This window comes from Panthera leo, chromosome B2, assembly GCF_018350215.1.
Source record: "Panthera leo isolate Ple1 chromosome B2, P.leo_Ple1_pat1.1, whole genome shotgun sequence".
Lineage (NCBI taxonomy): Eukaryota > Metazoa > Chordata > Mammalia > Carnivora > Felidae > Panthera > Panthera leo.
The window spans coordinates 44,339,064-44,359,166 of NC_056683.1; the positions used below are offsets into that span (position 1 = coordinate 44,339,064).

The 20,103-nt window shown below is 43.0% G+C and overlaps 1 protein-coding gene across 1 annotated transcript in view; it reads left to right on the forward strand.

Moving 5' to 3' along the window:
- The window catches only part of MEP1A (meprin A subunit alpha), a 57,567-nt gene extending 38,722 nt beyond the window's left edge, over window positions 1-18,845 (forward strand). Inside the window, exons 9-16 of the mRNA XM_042940381.1 lie at window positions 2,530-2,705; window positions 7,233-7,454; window positions 8,224-8,373; window positions 11,143-11,358; window positions 12,672-13,145; window positions 14,137-14,310; window positions 14,826-15,126; window positions 18,147-18,845. Coding sequence (XP_042796315.1) covers window positions 2,530-2,705; window positions 7,233-7,454; window positions 8,224-8,373; window positions 11,143-11,358; window positions 12,672-13,145; window positions 14,137-14,310; window positions 14,826-15,126; window positions 18,147-18,303 — 1,870 coding nt within the window. The 3' untranslated portion in view covers window positions 18,304-18,845. The remainder of the gene's footprint in view (window positions 1-2,529; window positions 2,706-7,232; window positions 7,455-8,223; window positions 8,374-11,142; window positions 11,359-12,671; window positions 13,146-14,136; window positions 14,311-14,825; window positions 15,127-18,146) is intronic.
- Window positions 18,846-20,103: the final 1,258 nt, after the last annotated feature.

Here is a 20,103-nt window from a genome sequence, read left to right on the forward strand (position 1 = left end):
TTGTGGGTCATGTAAGTGGAGATAACCAATAGTGTTCCCACAGTTCCTCTTTTTGTGAAGGAAAAACATGTAAAGTACACCTTGGACCTCACCAAGAACACGGATTTTAGAGTTTCACTGCTTTTGACATGTTCGTTTTGTCCCTTGGCAACCTTTGCACTTCAAGAAAGTACGGAAGCTGGAGTGCTGGGTGGCTCAGTTGGTTAAGTGTCTGACTTCGGCTCAGGTCATGATCTCACGGGTTCGTGAGGTTGGGCTCTTGTGCTGACAGCTCAGAGCCTGGAGCTTGCTTCAGATTCTGTGTCTCCCTCTCTCTCTGTCCCTCCCCCACTCACACTCTGTCTCTTTCTTTCTCTCAAAAATAAATAAACATTTAAAAAAATTTTTTTTTAAGTACCAAAACCTTTAATTATTTATTGAAGGTTTCAGGGAAAAAAGTTCATTTTCTTAACACTTTTATTTCCATTTGTAGCTACCACGGTTTCTCTTTTTTTTTTCTCTTAAAAATAAAATGAAGCTAATACGATCACTTTCCAAAAGTTCTCTTTCCCCTAGTAAAATTCTCTGGACTTCTTCTCAGTTTGTAACTCAATCCCCAAGCACTTGATGAAGGGGAAGGTCAGTTTTAAGGGATGTTCTTTCTTGTGAAATCTGAGTCTGGGAGATTCTTACTGCCTGTGGCTTAAGTTAGGGGAACGGAAAAAGGAGGAAGAATGGTGAAAAAACTGGACCAAAGGGCCCAAAAACCTTCAAGGCTCTGGTTCCCTGAAGGGGGTGGGGGAGTTAACTGGGCTCTTTCTAGAAAGATAAGGTAAAAGAGTCAGACAGGCAGAGTTGTGGCATTTTTGCAACTTACACATTTCTGTTGGGAGAGGGATGTTTAAAAACAAGATAAATAAGTACTTCCTCTGGATTGTGGGTATTTTGCAGAGTCAACTCTAGTTTGGAATAAAATGCCACCGTCAGAGATGCAAAATGATCATGGTGATGCTTGCATAACTCAATACATTTACAAAAGAGCATTGACTGTATTCTTAAAATTGGTGAATTTCATGGTATGTAAATTATACCTTAAAAAGTTGTTGGAAGATAATTAAGATCTATCTTTGAGTAGAAACCAAAGTCATTAGCATTTGAAGGTATATGATGTTAGCAATCTTGGTGACAACAATGGTGGGTAAGACATTGTGATTGTCATCAAAGAACTTCTAATCCATTGGTCACACTTAAAAGATGGGCGGGGCACCTGGGTGGCTCTGTTGGTTGGACTTCAGACTTCAGCTCAGCTCTTGATCTCACAGGTTCGTGAGTTCAAGCCCCCATGTAGGGCTCTGCGCGCTGACAGCTCAGAGTCTGGAGCCTGCTTCAGATTCTGTGTTTTCCTCTCTCTGCCCCTCCCCTGCTCACACTCTGTCTCTCTCAGAAATGGATGAACATTAAGAAAAAATTTAAAGTATGAGCAGATCTCTTATTCTGTTGAGCACTGGTTAGAGTATAGATCCTGTTCCACAACTTAAAGCAGACGAGACAATTTGTGGAAAGCTTCAGATTTGCCACTAGAGGCGGAAAGTTGGATTTATGAGAAAAGACAAAAAATAATTGGGAAAAAAAGGGGCAAGAGACTGCACCGTGATGAATTTAGAGAATCTGCCAGCAGTTGCTGAGTCTACTGCTTTCTGTGAGAAGTTATGGGTCCTTCTTCCCCCGAGTCTTTAGAACTGGTAGGCAGCCAGCCCTGTGCTTTCGTAGTGCTGCAGATTGGCCGACAGCCAAAGAAGTAGACTCGTCTCTTTAATGAGGTTCTTTTTCACGATTGTAAAATTGATACCTGCTCATTATAGGAAATTTGGAAATTCATTAAAGTACAAAGGAGAAAAATTTAAATCAACCACAGCCACGACCCAGAGACAACTTAATACTGTGGTACAGAGGCAATAGTGTTATACTGTGGAATGTCCTTTGAGTTTGTGGAGGTGAGAAAGAATGCCAACTTTTACTTTTTTCTACCTGGTGCATTATTAGGATTGATTTGCCTCTGAGTAGGTATCACACTGATAATCGACCATCACTTTTATTTTTTTTTAAATTTTATTTATTTATTTTGAGAGAGAGAGAGAGAGAGAGAGAGAACAAGCATGGACCATTGTGGAGGGGCAGTTGGGGGGGGGGGAAGCAGAGAGAGAACCTCAAGCGGGCTCTGCATTGTCAACATGGAGCCCAATGCAGGGCTCGAACTCAGAAACCATGAGATCATGACCTGAGCTGAAATCAGGAGTTGGAAGCTTAACTGACTGAGTCACCCAGGGGCCACTGGACCACCACTTTCAAAGACTGTATGTTATTCCCTGCAGGGAATGTTGCTCAGTTAACTAGTCCCCTATTTTGAACTATTAGCTTATGAGAATGCCGTTGACAATTCCTTTTTTAAAATCAAACCTAACTTCCTTCAAATTTGTGTTCTGGAACCCCATGAATTACAGCCACTTGAGAGTTCTTTAGGAGAAAATCTCCCTCTCCTCTTCTTTAAAGGTGCTGGTCTGAGGTTGGCGATCAACACGTGGGACAGAACCTTTCCATTGGCCAGGGGTGTGACTATAAGGCCATCATTGAACATGAGATTCTCCACGCTTTGGGATTTTACCATGAGCAGTCAAGAACTGACCGGGATGACTATGTGAACATCTGGTGGGATGAAATTCTTCCAGGTGGGTACAGACCCAAGGGAGTTGGGTGGGGATTTACCTTGATCGCTTGTTGGGACCAACCCTGGGATGTCTAAGCCACACCGGTGTGCAGACAGAAGCTTCAGCTAGAGCACAGCGGAGGAAAAGTGTATTATTTGTTGGCCTATTCTGTGGGTGTTGCTCATCTGATCCTAACTGACCCCAGATAAGGGCCTTAGGGAGTGATGTGTGTTGGCTAACTCAATGCCAACTGAAAGTTCATCGGAAGCTTTTGCTTTGTTTCGGTGTTTTTGTTGAAAATCCATCTAGAATGCTATCGTCCTGTCATCGTAAATTGAATTAGGCTTCCGAGGAAGTCATGGCCATTTTTCTGGGTGTGAAATCTCATGTAGGTCTAGGAGTCTGCATGAAGTTTAGCTGAACAAAAGATGACTCTAATATATACTCAAGAACTTTGCTGGTGCTTTACCAAATCAATGATAGGTGTTTAAAAACAGACCAAAACAGGGGCGCCTGGGTGGCTCAGTCGGTTAAGCGGCCGACTTCGGCTCAGGTCACGATCTCGCGGTCCGTGGGTTCGAGCCCCGCGTCGGGCTCTGTGCTGACAGCTTGGAGCCTGGAGCCTGTTTCAGATTCTGTGTCTCCCTCTCTCTGACCCTCCCCTGTTCATGCTCTGTCTCTCCCTGTCTCAAAAATAAATAAAACATTAAAAAAAAATTAAAAAACAAACAAACCAAAACAACAACAAAAATGAATTCTTTCATCTGAAATTGTCTCCCCAATTGTGTTAACTCTGGCTGATGATCTGAGTTCTAGTTAGTCAAAATTGACTGGCCTTTCTTCCTCCTGTACCCCTCCTCCCCTTCCTTCTCCTCCTTCTTTCTTCCTAAATACCTCTCTCCTCCTGCCCCCAGCCACATTGTGCAAGGGATAATACAGTCTTATTTCACTTATTGTTATGCAGGTATGTTGTTCTAACAATTTCTGTTCTGTTCTGTAGTTTCTTTAGACTTCCTTGGCATTACCTTTCCTAAATGTTTGAGACAACTAAATGGTGCTCTGAGGTATATGAAAAACACTCTTTTATCGAACAGCTTCCCAATGTGCTGGGAAGAAAGCCAATACTGTGTTTCTGAAAACATCTAGTTTTTAATTAGGACTTAGTTCAGGAAGTGGGAAAACATCTTTTTTGGCAGCAATAGATTAATAAAACTTTCATGTATTAAAATGCCTTTACCATTACCAATCGTGGTTTTCACAAAGCAAGTAATTGTCTTATAATTATCTGTTTTATTTAGATACCAGTTTCACATATGGGTTCATATACGGCAGTGCGTCTATAATGATTCGACTCTGAGGGACTCGTCAGAACCATGATTACACATACCCCACATACACTTCCACCCATCCTACCACCCAACCACTGAGCTAAAGTAATATTTTTCTTCGCCCCTCAGTCCAATCTAGAGATATATTAGCAAGTATTCACCCGGACATGAAATAACAGATCAAGTTTAATGCATTTGTGTCCTAGATGTAAGTGTGTTAGAACTGGGTCTGTGTAGGAGGGAAAGGAGAGTGGGGGTCATTGGTCCAGGGCACTGGTAGACTGCCTGTATTTGCCTCTAGGCTTGACTTTCTTACCTCCCTGTACATATACTTGGTTCTGCTGAACATTCAATAAGGATGCAGAGAACGTTCACATTTTTCAGTCTTGGAGAACACAACGGTTAGTGTTTTAATACCATTTTAGGCCAAATGATTTCTCTTTCTCAGAGGGAGCCAACGCATTTGACAGGGTAATTTTCAGACTGGCTCAGCTCTTGGCTGAACATGAATTACTCAACACATGTTGTTTATCTCCTCCCTATATTTTCATATTCCGTATATCTAAATTGCTCACTATCTCTGGAGAACTGTTCTCAAATGAGACATCGAATTAATAAGACAGTAAGGGAGGGCACTATTATTGCTCAGGGTAATTTATAACTTTCATTGCATCTCATCTTTCGTAGATGACTATCTAATTGTTCAACCTAAGAAGATAGTATACTGGCAACGTAGTTCTCTCCCCAAATCCGTCTCTGTTTCCGTCTCCGTCTCTTAAGCCAGAAGTGTGTTTTCTGGATCATTTCTCTCCCACCAAGGAAAGACCTCAATTTCTGAGGTCAAGCAGGATTCCGCAAACTACAGCTTGTGGGTCATATCCACTTGCTCTTGTAAATAAAGTTTTATGGCAACACAGCCATGCCCGTTTCTTCACCTATTTCCTATGGCTGCTTTTGTGCTACAATGACAGAGTTGAGTAGCTGTGACAGAGACCACATGGCTCCCAACGTCAAAAACATTTTCCGCCCGATCCTTTACACAAGAGATTTGCTGACTGGCCTCTCTGGGGTACAAGATGGCTCCCTCTTCGAGGCTCTCAGCTGCGAGTTCCCTGAAGGCAGGACCTGGCCCATCCTACTCACTGACAGGGGCCACCACCACTTAGCATAGCTCCTCAGATATGGATAGTAGGCACAGCAAAAATGTGTTGAATAAAATTTAAAAAATTACTCAAAACATTTATGTCGTGAAGCATTGTGAAAAGAATCCTTGAGTAGTAAAGAATGAAATGATCTATTCTAACCCGGTGATTTTAGTTAAAGTTAAGGAAAACCTATCCGGTGAATTTGAGAGTGCTTTTCTTAAGATTTCATCACAAGTCACCAGGAGATCCCAGACCAAGCCTCAGTCCTCACACTGGCTGGATGTTCTTTCTAGTTCTATCCCTTAGGGTAGGACAACCTAGGGCCAAGTGTTCTGGAAGGAGTTACTTTCCCCTTCTGTTTGGCTCATTTGTTTCTTACAGTCCTGTGCCACCTTCGAAAAAGCTTTGATCCTTTTCAGGTTAAGTCTCCATGAAATCCCATGAATTGGGAGGATGAAACGTTGGTATTCTCATTTACAGTTAAAATCAAGTTTTGATCAGCAGGGTTCATGGCTTTTCCAAAAGCATTTAGAGACTCCCTCCAGCACTCGCTAGACCACTTCACGTTGTGCCACTCTTCTTCAATCCTAAATGCATCCACGTTGATGTCTTCATAAGGTAGTTAAAAACAACTGGATGGGAAACTAGAAAAGGAGAAATACATGAAGACAGGAAGTCACGATTGGGGGAGTTATGAGCCTTCTCATTCAGTTTTCCTGCCACTCCCTAAGAAGGAAATTAAAAATCTGTGAACTTCTCATGATTGCTGCTGAAACAGTAAATTCCTGATGGCTAGTGGATTAAAGGAACATCTGATTGGTTTTCTGATTCCAGCATTTCACTCTGCAATATATATTATCTTACTTGTGTTAATCTCATAAAAATATTTTCCTTTTCTATTTTGGACGGAAAGTCAATTTTGCGCTTCCTGTTTTATTTTTCTGTCCATGAGGCCATTTCTGGAAAAGGATGTGAGCCTTGATTGACAGGATGCCCCTTTCTTGGCAACTACTGACCTTTCCTTCTGCCCCTTGAATTGACTTTCTAACCTATGGAATTGCTGACCAGGTATAGCTTTTGGTGGATGAGGTACTTGCTTATTAGCAAGATGTATCAATCCTGAACATTTTTCTGAATTCACAAATTTCCTTTTCCTGCCGTTTGGAACACCTGCCTCTACTTTAATGTTTTATCTTCTCTTTCTTAAAAGCTTATACTGGGGTGCCTGGGTAGCTCAGTCGGTTGAGCGTCCGACTTCGGCTCAGGTCACGATCTCACGGTTCGTGAGTTCGAGCCCCGCATCAGGCTCTGGGCTGATGGCTCAGAGCCTGGAGCCTGCTTCCGATTCTGTGTCTCCCTCTCTCTCTGCCCCTCCCCCGTTCATGCTCTGTCTCTCTCTGTCTCAAAAATAAATAAACATTAAAAAAAAATTTAAAAAAAAAGCTTATACGTATACACACACACACACATTTATTTATTCATTTATTTGTGAAATGAATCTTTTATGTAAATGTATACAAATATTTAATAAATTGTATGCAAATGTATAAATTAATTATAACATGTGTTTTTATATTATTTTTAAATATACTTTTAATTTTTATAAGTGGATATACTATTATATATTTTTTAATGTAATTAAAATATGATTTGTTAGGGGCACCTGGGTGACTCAGTCAGTTAAGTGTCTGACTTTTTTTTTTAACATTTATTTATTTTTGAGAGACAGAGTGAGACAGAGCACGAGTGGGGGAGGGAGAGAAAGAAGAAGAGAGAATCCTAAGCAAAATCTCAACTCAGGTCTTGATCTTAGGGTCGTGATACTCAGGCCTGTGTTGGGCTCCACTCTGGGCATGAAGCCTACTTAAAAAAAATTATTTGTTGCTATTAATTAATAATATGTATTGATATTATGTACATTATGCTAGTATAAAATATGTTAAGTATATATATATGTATATTTAAATCAAATGTTCATTTTTTCTTTGTGGTCTCTGCTTAAGTATCTAGTCAAAGGGGGCACAACAGGGGAAATGATATAACTAAAAAGGACCCATTGATGCTCTCTCTGATAGGTTTTGAGCACAACTTTAACACCTACGATGACAGCTTCATCACAGACCTCAACACGCCCTATGACTACGAGTCTTTGATGCACTATGAGCCTTTCTCATTTAACAAGAATGAAAGTGCTCCTACCATCACGGCCAAGATCCCTGAGTTTAACACCATCATTGGGCAGCGCCTGGACTTCAGTGCCACTGATTTGGAGAGGCTGAACCGAATGTATAATTGCAGTGAGTACTGCTGGGTCTGAGAAGTAGGTAATCGAACCTCAACAGAGCTTCCTCTGCTCCCCCAGTTTCCCCTATATTTCCCTTCACTATTCTTTCCTGTTCTAGTGAAGGACAGTGGACCAGCCACATAACCTTAACTTATCGCTAGATTAGAAAAAATGTTAACACCTGCCTCACAGGATGGTTATGAAAATCAATTACGTGGTTGTGTTTTGCAAAGTAAAAGTATTGGACCAATGATGTAAGAAGCTGTAATTGTCCAGCTTCTTTAGCATCCTTTTGAATGGTGCATCATTCTGTAAATCTCAAGATAGGGGACAAGCTTGGAAGTATTTTTTATCCTGCAAAATTCTTTACCCAGAGTAGTTGTTCTAGAGCAATCTACTGCTCAGAGATGGGATGTTTTCTAAAATGACTCTACTAGTCTTGAGAGACACATTCTTTAATTCTGTTCAATATGTATGTACAGAAGACTTACTACATACAAAGATCTACTAGGTACCTCCTTCTTGATCTAAAGGACTTTTTGGTTGGCATTTATAGCAAAGCATGATGACAGGTCTTTTTATCATCTGACTCTGTGAGGTGGGTAGGGCTGCATCTATGTTGGATGTCCTAAGATGTAATAGATGACAGCAGAATTTGCATTTGAGAAAAGTCAAGAAAGTGTGCTGTATCTGAACAATGAGGTCTTTTTAGCACAAGACATCAGGTATTTGAAATAAGAGGACTTAAACTTTAAACCAGGTGACAAAAATATCATTTGCAGCCACAACGCACACCCTTTTGGACCACTGTGCTTTTGAGAAGGCAAACATCTGTGGGATGATTCAGGGGACCAGAGATGATGCTGACTGGGTCCATGAGGACAGTTCTCAGCCTGGACAAGTGGACCACACCTTGGTGGGACAATGCACGGGTGAGTGAAGGCAGAAAGTAGGAACTCTACAGTGGTTCACCAGGTTCAGTTAGGGAATGGCAGCTTACATGTTTTGTCTCAATTGCAATGTTAGTTATCCAACATGGAAACCTGAACAAGCACAAAGAACATTTCTCGTATCTTAATTATTAGCTCAACAAAAAGCATGCAGGTTCTGGGCGTGCAACAAAAAGATGCATTTAGGTCATGACAACACCAATACAGACTTGTGGTTGCTAATACATGATTTTGTCAATAAAGGTCATGTCTCTAGAACAGTGCCCTCCAATTGAAGTATAATACAAGTCACATACATAATGTGAAATTTTCTAGTAGCTACGTAAAAAAGAAACGAGAAATTGTCGCTGGCTACACATTTTATTGAACCCGATATATTCAAAATATTGGCATTTTGACATGCTATCAATATTAAAGTTATTAATAAGCTACTCCACACTTTTGTACCAGGTATTTGAAATCTGGTGTGTATTTTACCCTTGTAGCACATCTCAGTCCGGATTGGTCACAATTCAAGTGCTCAAATACCACGTTTGGTAGCCGCCATATTGGATGGCACAGCTTCAGATCATTCTTAGGTGTGTTTTGTACAGTGAAAAAGTCATAAAGTCAGACGGACCCGGACAGGAAATCTGGCCCCACCACTTGCTAATTGTAACCACAGAAAGTTGTTTTTGTTGGTGCCTTTTTTAAGTCTTCGCTTTTGTCAGCCTCTCTGAGCATTCTAGGATTTTGACACTTAAGCATGAAGGTGGAAGGAAATAATGCATATAAATCCTCCGGCTGCAGACCAGCAGCTGCCCTCTCTATTTTTTTTATATCTTCCCTTTCTGTCCAGAGGTTCCATTCATTTTTTTTTATTTCTACTTTAGCAGCCTTTTAGTTTGTGCCTGTCTTAGAAAAAAATCTCAACCCTATAGATTATAGTCAGTTTCTAAAGACTAGACTGTTACTGCCTGTGGGAGTTGGTTATATTTCCTTCACAGAAGGGACCCGGCTTGTCACTCAGTTGCCAGGCCACTGGGCTCAGAGGTTGTAAACAATTGCCACTCTCCCTCCAGCCTCGGCAAAGGGTGAAAGTCTCTGTCACACATCATATTACTAAACACATAATCTCAAGTGTCCAAAGGGCAATCTAAGTCTGAAGTTCCCTCTAAATTCCCATCAGAGCTTCCCACCCACTCTCTCCCGTGGGCTGGCTGACAGGCCAATGTACAGTTGCAGGCTAAACAGAAGGGTGACCTTCATGTGAGAGGTCCTAGTAACCTAACAGGAACAACGTCCCAGCACCTTAATAGGAAAGGAAAGAAGAAATATCTAAAAAGTTTTATCAGGTTAGCTTGACAAGCCATTTTGCATCTTCCACGGGGGACATTTAATGGGAGTGTATTCCCTCTGCTAGAGGGCACCGGTGGTGGTAAGGTAGATGTATAGACTCAAAGAGCACAAAGGATCCCTTGGGATAGAAGCCACCTCCCATCTGAAACCAGGAGAGATGAATGGGCACCTTCTAGTTAGTGGCAGAGCATGGGCAAGAATTCAGGTGCCCCGATTCCCAAGTCCGAGTTATTGGACTTTCATTTCCTACCCCTCAGTGCACCTGGGTGAAATTCCTCAGCAAGGACCACCTGGAGACCCTCTTAGCCATGTGACCTCTTGTATTTGACCCAAGCACTCAGTAATTCACAACGCAGACAATTCAGGCTAGTAAGGTCAAGTACTCAGAAGAACATGCAAGAAAATATCATGTTTCCCGATATAACATTAAAGCCATTATGATATTGTTAAGCTTTGTAGAAAGCTTATTTAACCACTGATGCTTGCTGCCATTGGGGAAGGTACAGTGCCCCATGTATGACGCTGGATGAAGCGGAGAGTCATATTGCCAAAGTACCTAGAACTGTACTAGAAGCTCACTTCGTTTGTACTTTGTGAGATATTTTGAGTGGGATGTTTGGTAAGAAGTTGAACGCTGTGGTACAGCTTAAAGGGCTTCTTTATATGCAAGAATTGTTCTTTGTGGTTGACTTTGATGTGCTGATTTTCCATATGACATATTCCTTGAGCTGCCTGCTTCTTTTGGGGGAGAGAGTTCTAAGCTTTAGGAGTTGGACAAATCCCAGCCTGGTTACAAATACAGACATTTTGCACCCTCCTTTTCAGTGTTCTTTCGAAGCTTTCCTTACAGGCAGGAGAAATCTTCAACTAGTCTCCCTAATATGCCTCGAATGCCCCTTCTTAAGGCACAGTAAGTGTGATTCTTTACCATCAATAATACATCCAATTGCAGGCTAGAAACAGGTGAGACTGAATCTTTATTATCATAAATATTTAAATTCCAGTTTCCAAATATGAGGAGCGCACAGTTTGTTATACAACCGGGAAGTCAGCTCTTTTCCTTGGAATGAATCTCTAATTCAAACAAGAAAGCCAATGAGGAAGATAGAATTCATCTCAGAGATGAATTTGCTTGAAGCCCATGTCTCCTTAAGTCAGAGGTATACATTTCACAAGCTTGGGGACAAAGGCATCAGAGGAGGCACTGGGGAGCTGGGGCTTTAGCTGGGGAGTCAGTTCATGGAGACACAAAGGAGACTTACTGACAAGCCATCTTTGTTCATTTTCCCCAGTAGAGTTCTAGCTTGTGTTGGCTAGATGATGGCCATTGTTCACTATTTCACTTGGCTGGCATCCAGGGCCCCCTGGGGTGTGGGCAGCTGGAGATGGGTCATTGGGGTGCTCTCGCCACAGGTGCCGGCTACTTCATGCACTTCAGCACCAGATCGGGGGTGGCAGAAGAGGCAGCCCTGCTGGAGTCACGGATTCTTTACCCAAAGAGGAAGCAGCAGTGCCTGCAATTTTTCTATAAAATGACAGGAAGCCCTTCAGATCGACTCGTCATCTGGGTCAAGAGGGATGACAGCACGGGCAACGTTCGCAAGCTGGTCAAGGTGCAGACCTTCCAAGGTACCTAGAGACATTCATGCAGGGGCTGATTTGGCTTAAATCTGGGATCCTGCTCCTTCTTCCCCTTTCCCTTCCCCTTCTGTTGCTCCCTTCCCCCCCACCTCTTTGTTCCTTCTTCTCCTCTTCTTTCTCCTCTCCCTCTTCTTCCTCCCTTTTCCTGCACCTCCCCCCGCCCCCCCAACCTGCTCTTCTAAGAGCCCAGCATAATGTCTGGTATGTTTTAACCCCTCAGTGAATATTTTAACCACTCAGAAGTCAGAAATAGCATCAAAAATTTAAGTGAGGCTGAAATACACTTTTGCAAGAGGTCCTAGACCCTCAAGATCCTTTCTGGTTTCTTACGCTGCCCAGCACAGGACCCCATGTTCTAGAATGACCTCACTTCTTACTCAGTTCTTTATTCAGAATTATTACTTCCAATTCAGTCTCAGGAAAAAAGCAAGTAGACCTAATTTTCACTAGAATGTGAATTATCTGGATAGTAGCAACCCTGATTGTATTATTTGCTTCCTGAAAGAGGATGGATCCCCTACTTGGTGGAATTTCAGATAATATGGAAAACAGAAAAAATTAGGTGTTAGTGGGTGAGTCGGTTCTGCATAGGGGAGATCCAGCTTGTCCTGTATGTGAACATTTAATGTAGAGTCTGTCATATATCTCTCTAGCATCAAGTCATAGGTTGGACCATATGAAGTTGCCATTATTTGACTTTGAGTTTACAAAATGATTGTTTTATATGGTTCAGACTAATATTTAGGTATTCAGTGCAAACATTAGGGGCTGGGGTGCATTTATACCATGAAACCCATGGGGAAACACAGAACCTATGGAATTTAATAATAATGGAAAACAAATTCTGGTTAAGATTTGAGTATGAGGGGTGTCTGGGTGGCTCAGTTGGTTAAGCATCTGACTTTGGCTCAGGTCATGATCTCGCTGTTTGTGGGTTCAAGCCCTGTGTCGGGCTCTGTGCTGACAGTGTGGAGCCTGCCTGGAATTCTCTCTCTCTCCCTTTCTCTCTGCCTTTGCACTCTCTCTCTCTCTCTCTCTCAAAAATAAATAAACTTAAAAAAAGATTTGAATATGCATGTGAAAATAAATTATAGTGTATCTTTTTACAGTTATTTTCCTTCAGTAGGTATGTGACTTTGGAGAAGTTCCTTAACCAGTTTATAACAGTATCTACCTCATAGGGATGCTATGAGGATTACATTAGATAATTCATATAAATCTCTTGGCCTGGCACCAGATTCATAGTCCGTGCTCAATAAATGTTGGCCACAGTTGTCACCAACCTTATTCTCTGTCCTTAGGAGATTTGGACCAAAATTGGAAAATTGCCCATGTGACACTTAGAGAAGAAATGAAGTTTCGCTACCTTTTCCAGGGCTCAAAAGGTGACCCCCAGAACTCAAATGGGGGAATTTACCTAGATGATATCACCCTGACGGAAACCCCATGCCCCACAGGCGTTTGGACAGTACGGAATTTCTCGCAGGTCCTTCAGAGCACAGTTAAAGGGGACAAGCTCCTGAGTCCTCGATTCTACAATTCAGAGGGATATGGTTTTGGGTTGACTTTGTACCCTCATGGCAGAACAAGCTACAGTCCATCTGGCTACTTAGGAGTTGCTTTTCACCTGTGCAGTGGGGAGAATGATGCTATCCTGGAGTGGCCAGTGGAAAACAGACAGGTGATAATGACAATACTCGACCAGGAACCCGATGCCAGGAATCGAATGTCCTCAAGCATGGTGTTCACTACCTCTAAGTCCCAGACATCTTCAGGTAGGTGCTCTAAGATCTGCCACTCGACCCAAAAGGGCCAACAGATGTGGTTCCCATCCGTGTACAAGAGGTCAACACCTCCTCTCACATTTCCTCTTCGGGTGTATCAACAGCATAGTCATGTGGGAATAGTAAGCTGAAAATGTTCAATGTCATTGTATCTCCCTTCTCTTTTCAGAATTTACTCTTCAAGCATTTATTAAGGACGTGCACTGGGCCAAACTCAGTGCCCTGTACCCAGCATAGAAGCAAATCAGGCAGTTCCTGCTTCGTCTAACTCAGTCTAAATGAGAGAACAGGAACTGCTAATCATTTATCAAATACTCAGAATTTCCTAGCCTCTGTGCCGAACTAATGCACTGACTCCTAAAATATTAGTGATCGTCAGCATGTCAATGAAACAAGGTTGTATCAATAAAGAAATGCACAGAATTTTTAATTTTCTTTTTTTTTTTTTTTTTTTTAATTTTTTTTTTTCAACGTTTTTTATTTTTATTTTTGGGACAGAGAGAGACAGAGCATGAACGGGGGAGGGGCAGAGAGAGAGGGAGACACAGAATCGGAAACAGGCTCCAGGCTCCGAGCCATCAGCCCAGAGCCTGACGCGGGGCTCGAACTCACGGACCGCGAGATCGTGACCTGGCTGAAGTCGGACGCTTAACCGACTGCGCCACCCAGGCGCCCAGAATTTTTAATTTTCAAATGAAGAACCTTAAGCCTTAAAAGGAAGAGGCTATCGCCATCCTGTCTTTCCCTCTTCACTGAGGAAGTGACCTAGTAATGGACAAATGACCATTCAGAGCTCTGGTTCTCTGCCCCTCCCCCTTCCCAATTCTGAGTTTTGATTCTCCTGGAAAGCATAAATAATCTGATTTTTTCCAACTTGGTTTTTTTTTTTTTCTCTAAGAAAGCTCTATATACTCATTAAAGACAAGTTGGAGAGTGAAGTATAAAGAGGTAATGTGATGTTATGTTACCTATAACTTTGCAGCCATAAATGACTCCGTCATCTGGGACAGGCCGTCCATTGTGGGATCCTATCATAAGGACTGTGATTGTTTTAGAAGCATCGACTGGGGCTGGAGTAATTTTATCTCCCACGAAATGCTAAAAAGGAAGAGTTTCCTTAAAAATGACGACCTCATAATTTTTGTGGACTTTGAAGGTACTTTTCCTGATTTTCCTGAATAACTAAACCTATGTTCTGGGGCTTCTACTGATTTTACACCGATTTTTAAGCATCTCATGGGGGATAGGGATTGTTTTGAGGACCAGGTTAAAAAAAAAAAAAAAGATGTGCTCTAGGAGAGCTATTGCTCAAGGACTCTCATCTTTATTTTAACTGTCCTTGGGAGGAACTAAAACTTCAGTGTCATCTTTTTTTGACAATTTATCAAATATGGCAGTTTGTTGACTTCAGTTTAGTTTGGGTCAGTGTATCTATGCTAGCTTGGTGCTTCTTTTTCAAGCTGGATAAATAAAAATGTGATTGCATTACTTTGAAAAGAAAAACAGCTAGCATGCGAATCAGCTGGATTCAAAGCCACCTCTCCATGGCACTGAAGGTGATGTCCACGAGGGATAGAGGTGGCCCAGGGAACTTTCTCCAGAAGTGGAAGTTAATTGTAGTCAGATATTAAGTACAGATGTTCCTCACTGTCCTTTGTCTAATTCCTCAAGATATAACCCACCTTCTCCAGACTGAAGTTCAAATTGAAGACACAAGGCTGATTCCCCAAGGCCTCGTTCTCCAGGGCCGGGAGCAGCAGACCTCAGAAGAAGGCACAGGAAAGGGCTTGTTAGAGAAAGCCCTACCCAGCAACCTGGACCAGGGGCAGCCCAGCCGACCGAAGCGGTCAGTGGAAAACACAGGCCCCTTGGAAGACCACAACTGGCCCCAGTACTTCAGAGACCCATGTGACCCAAACCCTTGCCAAAATGAAGGCATCTGTGTGAACGTGAAGGGGATGGCGAGCTGCAGGTAGGCTCCCTGGCCATGTTGGGTGGGGGGCAGGCGGTGGGTCAGCAGAGGTGAGCCCAACATTTGCTTCCCCCTGGTAAAAGGTTAGGACAATGACTACATCCGATGGTCAACTGGACGTGGCAGTCCCTGACTCCACAAAGCTGTGCTCTGAATCAGTGGGCCTGTGCTGTCGGGGCACAGAAGGGGTCCTGCCAGGGCAGAGAGGTCCCACATCTCCTATCTCTTGATGTTTATCCCTTCCCCCGCTCTGGGATGTGATCAACAGGGTCTTGACTGTTGTGATTTTGAACTCCACTGCAGCGCTCACAAAAGTTCCAGGGACTTTCTACTCCATGACCTACCTCAGTGGGACTTAGGGCCAAGCTTATGTTTACTGACTGCCAATGTTGTTAATTATGATTTCTGTTGTCTGTTCTGTTGTACTATTTTTATAGCTATGTTTTTAATAATAGTAATGAGGACATCTGATATTTTTTGACTGCTTGCTCTGGGTCTTGGGGTCTCCTGAGTAGTAAACATACATGCTCTAAATTATTCGTCACATCCACCCTGGGACATAAGGACCCCCCTTATCCCCATTTGGTGCTTAAGGGAGCTGAAGTTTAGAGAGGTTAAATAATTTGTCTAAAATTACCCAGACATCAAATCCTGAAGCGGAGACTTGCATCCAGGTCTGTCTGTCTGCACAGTTCGCTGTATTTAATTGTCCTTTTTATAATGTTTGTTTTTTGCATAAAATATTTCATGAGAGGATATACATGAGGACAGAAGCATCGATTTCATCTGGCGGGATAGTAGCAGAGGTAGCGACCAGTCTGCTCGGCTCAAAATACCTACGTTTCTTCGGAGTTCTTTTCAATCTCCACTTTGTTTCTTCTTCTGTAAACTCTTAGTTTGAAATAATTTTAGATTTACAGGTACATTGCGAAAATACCGCAGAGCTCCCCATTCCCTAATGTTCACACCTTACCTAACCACAGTACAATCAACAAAGCCAAGAAATGAACATTAATGCAACAAAATAGTGTTAACAATAGCATTACACCAAACCACAGACCTTATTCAGATCTCTGCAATCTTTTCACCAATGTCATTTTTTGTTCCAGGATCCGGCGTAGGGCCCCACAACATACTTAGTTTCACGTGTCCTTAAGCCTCCTTCAGTCTAGGACAATCCCCCAGTCTTTCCTTCCCTTTCACTACTTTGACAACTTTGAAGAGTACTGGTCAACTATTTTGTAAATTGTTCCTCAATTTGCATGTATCTAATGTTTTGTCATGAGTAGCTTGAGGTTGTACATTTTTGGCAAGAGTTGGGACACCTGATGCCAATGGGCGTTATGCCTGGTGCTTCTAACCTTGATCATGTGGCCAAGAGGTGTCCGTTCCTTACTCTGTTGCTAGTATATGTCTTAGGAGAGACATTCAGAGATCATGCAGCATCCTGCTTTCCTAAATTCCTCATCCACTGATGTCAGTGCCCATCGGTGAAACCGCAGCAACAATACCTCTGTAATATTCCAATGGTGATTTCTCATTCCCCCCAATCCGTCCACATTCATTAAGTGACATTCTTCTGTAAAGAATAACTGTCCACTCCTCACCATTCATTTATTCATGCAATTACTTATTTCTATCGCTAGGGACACACAAATGTTGATTTTATTCTATGGGCTATAGTTCCATAATGCCAGTATTTCTTATATTGCTCATATTGTCCCAGCCTTGGCCTTTGGGAGTCCTTCCAGACTGGCTCCTGTGTCCTTTTTGCACACACTCATTTTTCCATGAACACAATTTTACCTTCTGGCACCACAGGATACTCCAGGCTTATCTTTTACTTTCCCTGTCCCAGCCCTGGAACGAACCGCTTTTCCAAAGAGCCCTGGTTCCTTTTATTGGAGAATGTCCTCCTTGTAGAGGACTCCACAGCCATGGGTCTGCACTGCTTAGCTGATAGGTCCCTGGATGCCAGATTTCCATATTTCCCAACTGGCTTCCTCCTCAGAGTAAGGAAAGCCAGTGGTTTCCACTTGTGTGTCACCCTCTGCTAAACCAAATGATGCCTTTTCCACAAACCTACAGCTTGCGGTATAAGCTCCTCTAAGGTAATGCGAGGGAATTAATTAAACTGTATTTGGAGGGGACTGGGCCAGAAGAAAGATTGAATGAACTTGCTGTTATGCACTGATTTTTAAGAAGCCAACGTCTAGTTTGGAGGAAGATAAAATAGTCCTGGCATTAGTAAAAGCAGTCTGTGACTTCTGATTGTCACATTCCACTCTGTGATTAGACTCTGTGGTGAGGAGATTGTTTGAAACAAAGGCTAGAATGGCTGCCATGGAAAGGATGAAACATCCCCCTCAATGCCCTGCTTCTGAGGTTAGTTGATCTCTGTACCAAATGACATTAAAAAACAAACAAGCAAACCCGGGGGGTGGCCATTGTGTGCCTACTGCGTACCAAACATGACAATAAGCACAACGTGCTCACGATCTGGCAAATTTCAGGGCAGCCTGGGATACAGGTGACAGGATGCTCACGTTACAGCAACATTCAAATTGATATTGTTGGAAGATCTTAGGCTCCCACCAATGCACTGAGCCAGACTCTTTCTGGAGAATTTCCCCTGTAGCTTATAGTCCGAGCCAGCGTGGACAGTGTATTCTTCAAGTACCCCAAACCTTCCTCCTAAGCCTTGCACGTGGTGGCCAAGAGTCCCCGGTCTGGAGACAGACCTCTGGAAATTAGGCTTTTAAGTGTGAAACACTAACCGTGTGACCTTGAGCAAGTGATTTAACCTTTCCTGAAAGGACAGGATAATAAGAATAAGGGTAATAAGACAATAAGGATAATAATAAGGATAATAAGAAGGGCCTGGGAATAACTACCACCTCCTAGGGCTGTTACAAGGTTGTATCGACTCATGCAAAGCCTGGAACGGGGCCAGGCACGTGGAGCCGCTCCGCTGGAGGCTCGGGTGGCTCTCACACTCCTCCTGTGTCCTGTTCCCCTAGGTGCGTCTCCAGCCAAGCCTTCTTTTACACGGGGGACCGCTGTCAAGCCATGCAGGTGCACGGCAGCCTCCTGGGCCTGATGATCGGAGGCACAGCCGGCGTGCTCTTCTTGACCTTCACCATCATCAACATCCTGTCTCAGAAGCCAAGGCAGTGACACGCCTGCTGACAGCAGCCAGATCACAGAAGCACCTTTGCTACTTCAGACCTTCCTTTCTGGGCCTCAGCACAGTTTGGGGCAATTTTTAGCAGCCTTGCTTTGAATAGGCCTCTAGCCTCCGGTGCGGCCATAATGGTTCTTCTGCCCCTGATTCCCACATGGTTCTGTGACCCTACCGTGTGCTCCGAAGGGATCTAGCGTGTCCTGGGACAGCATCCACGACACTTCAGTGCGAATCACTTATTTAATTGGCTGTCTTTCCCGTAGACTGTAAGCTCCATGTGGGCAGGCCCTCATTTATCACGTTAGCTCCAATGCCTGGGGGCACACCTGGCTGGCACATCATGAGGACTCAATAAATACGAATGAATGAAATACTAATGAATGAAGAGCTAAGTTATAGAAACTCTCACTCCTACTGCAGATAAAATAGATACAGTGATACTTGTATGTCATTTATATTAAAATCAAATACTTATTTTTCATCAGACACCATAGTACTCAATACACAATAGTACATCAGACACAATAGTGTCGTGGGTGAGAGGAACATTCCTCCTTGCAGCAGACTTAATGGCATTTGCTTTCTTCCTCCTCTGATTCTAAAAATAGGTCTTTAATAAATTCAATAAATATTGAGTCGGTACCTTCTGTGTGTCCAGCATTGCATGTAAATTTGTGTGTGTGTGTGTGTGTGTGTGTGTGTGTGTGTGTGTGTGGAGAGGGAGGGTTGTCCAAAGCTCCCTCAGATTTGTTTAAGTTTAAAGTATATTTTATATACTGTTCATGTATAAAATTACTATATTAACAAACAGAAGGCATCTGGTAGAAGAAAGTTAAAATTTTTTTAATGTTTATTTATTTTAGAGACTGAGAGGGAGAGAGAGAGGCTGAGTGAACAGGGAGGGGCAGAGAGAGAGGGAGACACAGAATCCAAAGCAGGCTCCAGGCTCCAAGCTGTCAGCACAGAGCCTGACGTGGGGCTTGAACTCACAAACCACGAGATCATAACTTGAGCCGAAGTTGGACGCTTAACTGAGTGGACCACTCTGGCACCCCAAGAAAGTTTTAAAGAAGTATTTTTAGACGCCCTTTCTTTCTGCAGTTCCTAAGGAGATAAAACTGTCTGGTGCAAGAAAGTTACAAGATAGGTCAAGCCAAAGGAAAGCTGAGATTCCCATCCCCAGTTGGCACAGACACCACAGAGGGCTGGCTCTGGATGTTTAATAAAGGAAAATACATCAAGGAGCCTGAGTGGCCCAGGAATTAGGGTACCAACTTCCTAAGTACACACTTTATGGCCATTCTGTAAACAAACATGATGGGTTAAGAAGAATCCCTTGAATAGAAAGGTGTGGGGAGAGTACATAGCAGATGCAAACAGCACCTCTTGGGAACTGACTCTCCAGTCTGAGTGCGTCGGTGTCCCCGGGGACCTGGTCAAAGCACAGATCGAGGGCACCACTGCCAGAGTTTCTGACTCAGTAAGTCAAAGGTGGGTCTAAGAATCTGCACTTCTAGCACATTCCCAGGTGACATTACTGTTACTGGTCCCTGGACGGCACTCAGAACCGCGGCTCTGATGGAAAACGGGTCCAGACGTCAGATAGCTTAGACACATCTAACCAGCCATGCAGTTTTAGTAAAAGCTCTGGGTCTTAGTTTCCTCATTTGTCAAACGGAAGTAATAGTGGACCACCTCCTCTCACCCCACTCTAACACATCCCGGGGTGCAGAGTAATAAAGTGGGATCATGGGTCAGAACGTATTTTAGAGTTGAATGCGTGCAGATGTTAC